The sequence below is a fragment of the Galeopterus variegatus genome, unplaced genomic scaffold (assembly GCF_000696425.1).
Source record: "Galeopterus variegatus unplaced genomic scaffold, G_variegatus-3.0.2 Scaffold13643, whole genome shotgun sequence".
Classification (NCBI taxonomy): domain Eukaryota; kingdom Metazoa; phylum Chordata; class Mammalia; order Dermoptera; family Cynocephalidae; genus Galeopterus; species Galeopterus variegatus.
In genome coordinates this window covers 15,965-17,897 of record NW_007739754.1, presented here as the reverse complement: position 1 = coordinate 17,897, position 1,933 = coordinate 15,965, and the positions used below count along the sequence as shown (strand labels likewise).

The 1,933-nt window shown below is 38.5% G+C and overlaps 1 protein-coding gene across 1 annotated transcript; it reads right to left on the bottom strand.

The window, feature by feature from the left end:
• Nucleotides 1-638: 638 nt before the first annotated feature.
• Nucleotides 639-1,600, bottom strand: LOC103581669 (olfactory receptor 1038). The gene has a single exon (XM_008563445.1). It carries the CDS (start codon nt 1,598-1,600, stop codon nt 641-643), a length of 960 nt encoding a protein of 319 aa, XP_008561667.1. The 3' UTR covers nt 639-640.
• Nucleotides 1,601-1,933: the final 333 nt, after the last annotated feature.

Below are 1,933 nucleotides of genomic sequence, written 5' to 3'. Positions count from 1 at the left end.
AATTAAGTGTCTGGCGAGCAGTAGAAAACTAAACTGGGCTTTGCCCCTCTTCCTCAATGATTGATATTCCTTCAAGAGCTCAATGAATTAATTTTTAAATTTATATAACACACATTTACATAACTAACATAACACTTACTTAGCACTGATTATCACTGGATATTGTTCTGAGTGTTTCATAAATATTAACCTGTATAATTCTCAAAACAAACCAATGAGTTGAGTCCTATTATTTTCCAGAATTGGAAACGGAGTCACACAGAGTTTAGGGAATTGTTCAACGTTGCACAGATAACAAGTGAAGGAAATAGCATTCAAACTCAAGCAGTCTTGCTCCAGTGTCCCAAGCTCTAACAAAAACATGCCGATGCTTTTGCTTGGGACACACATAATATGGGTTTGTGTGCATAAGTGTGTCCATGTCTGTATTTAAACATGATTTCAGTGGTCTGTCAAGTATATAATGGCCTGAGTAGGACTTTTTACGTCATACTGACTTTCCAGAATCTGTCTGGGTCCCTGTAGAAAATGTCAAGGTTTGTTAAAGTAACAGTCACATTTTCAGTTGTTTGGAAAAGAATTACAAGAAAAAGCTTGATTTATTTTCCTGCTTGTATTTTGTAAAGTAATATTATTCTTATTATTTTCTTAACTTTAATATTGTTAAGGTTTCACAACCTTTATCCAAGGCTTTCTTTGAGGCATCTTTCACCTCTTTGTTCCTTAGACTATAGATTATGGGGTTCAACATGGGGATCACCACTGTATAAAATACAGAAGCCATTTTATCTGTGTCCAGGGAGTGGTTTGATTTGGGCTGTAGGTACATAAAGATCAATGTGCCATAGAAAATAGTAACAGTCACCATATGCGAGCCACAGGTGGAAATGGCCTTGCGTCTTCCCTGAGCAGAGTGGATCCTTAGGATGGCGGCAATGATAAAGATGTAGGAGGTGAGGACTATGGAAGAGGAACAGATCATGTCAAAACCAGCAAAGGCAAAAATCAGAATTTCCTTCATGTGTGTGTCTGAGCAGGACAGAGCTAAGAGAGGGAGGTCGTCACAGTAGAAATGGTTAATTACATTGGGGCCACAGTAAGTCAGATGGAAAGTGATGATGGTGTGGAACAGGGCAACGAGAAAGCTGTATGTATATGGGATTGCCACTAACTGAATGCAGACTCTTTTTGACATCACTGTTGAGTAATGCAGGGGACAACAGATGGCTACATAGCGATCATAGGCCATGGAGGCTAAAAGAAAGCACTCAGTGATCATGAAGGTCAGAAAACAGCCCAGTTGTGTTGCACAAGCATGGAAAGAAATGGTGTGCTCCACAACAACAAAATTCAACATCAGCTTCGGTGTAATAGCAGAGGAGTAACAAAGGTCAACAAAGGCCAGGTGACTGAGGAAATAGTACATTGGTGTGTGGAGTCGAGCATCAATCCTGATTAAAGTAATCAACCCAAGGTTGCCTAGCACTGTGACCAGATAGATAACTAAAAACACCACAAAGCATGGGACCTGAAGCTCTGGCTGGTCTGTAATTCCCTTGAGAATGAATTCAGTGACATAAGTGATATTAACTTCAGCCATTTATTCTGGAAGATGTTGTGAATTTTGTTGCAGTTGAAGAATAAAAATGACATTTCTCATGGCCCCTGCCAGTGTTGAGAGAAGGTGATTATTGGTGTCTTCTTGCCTTAAATCATATAATCATGTGGGGGAAAATGTATCCTTTAACTCTCTGGTAATAAGCCATTCTTGTCTCAGGGACAGGAGTCTTTTGCTTTCACAACTATCTTCTTAAGAGTCATTTTGCTTTGTAATTTCAGAAAATAAGAAAGGATGTTGGTTAAAAAATAAATATTATAAAACCACTTGAGACAATTAATGTTAACATATCAGTATTTTTTTTGCTGCCACTAG

Excerpts from the sequence above, each read along its gene's own strand:
- LOC103581669 (XM_008563445.1), bottom strand. The coding sequence starts at position 1,600 with ATGGCTGAAGTTAATATCACTTATGTCACTGAATTCATTCTCAAGGGA.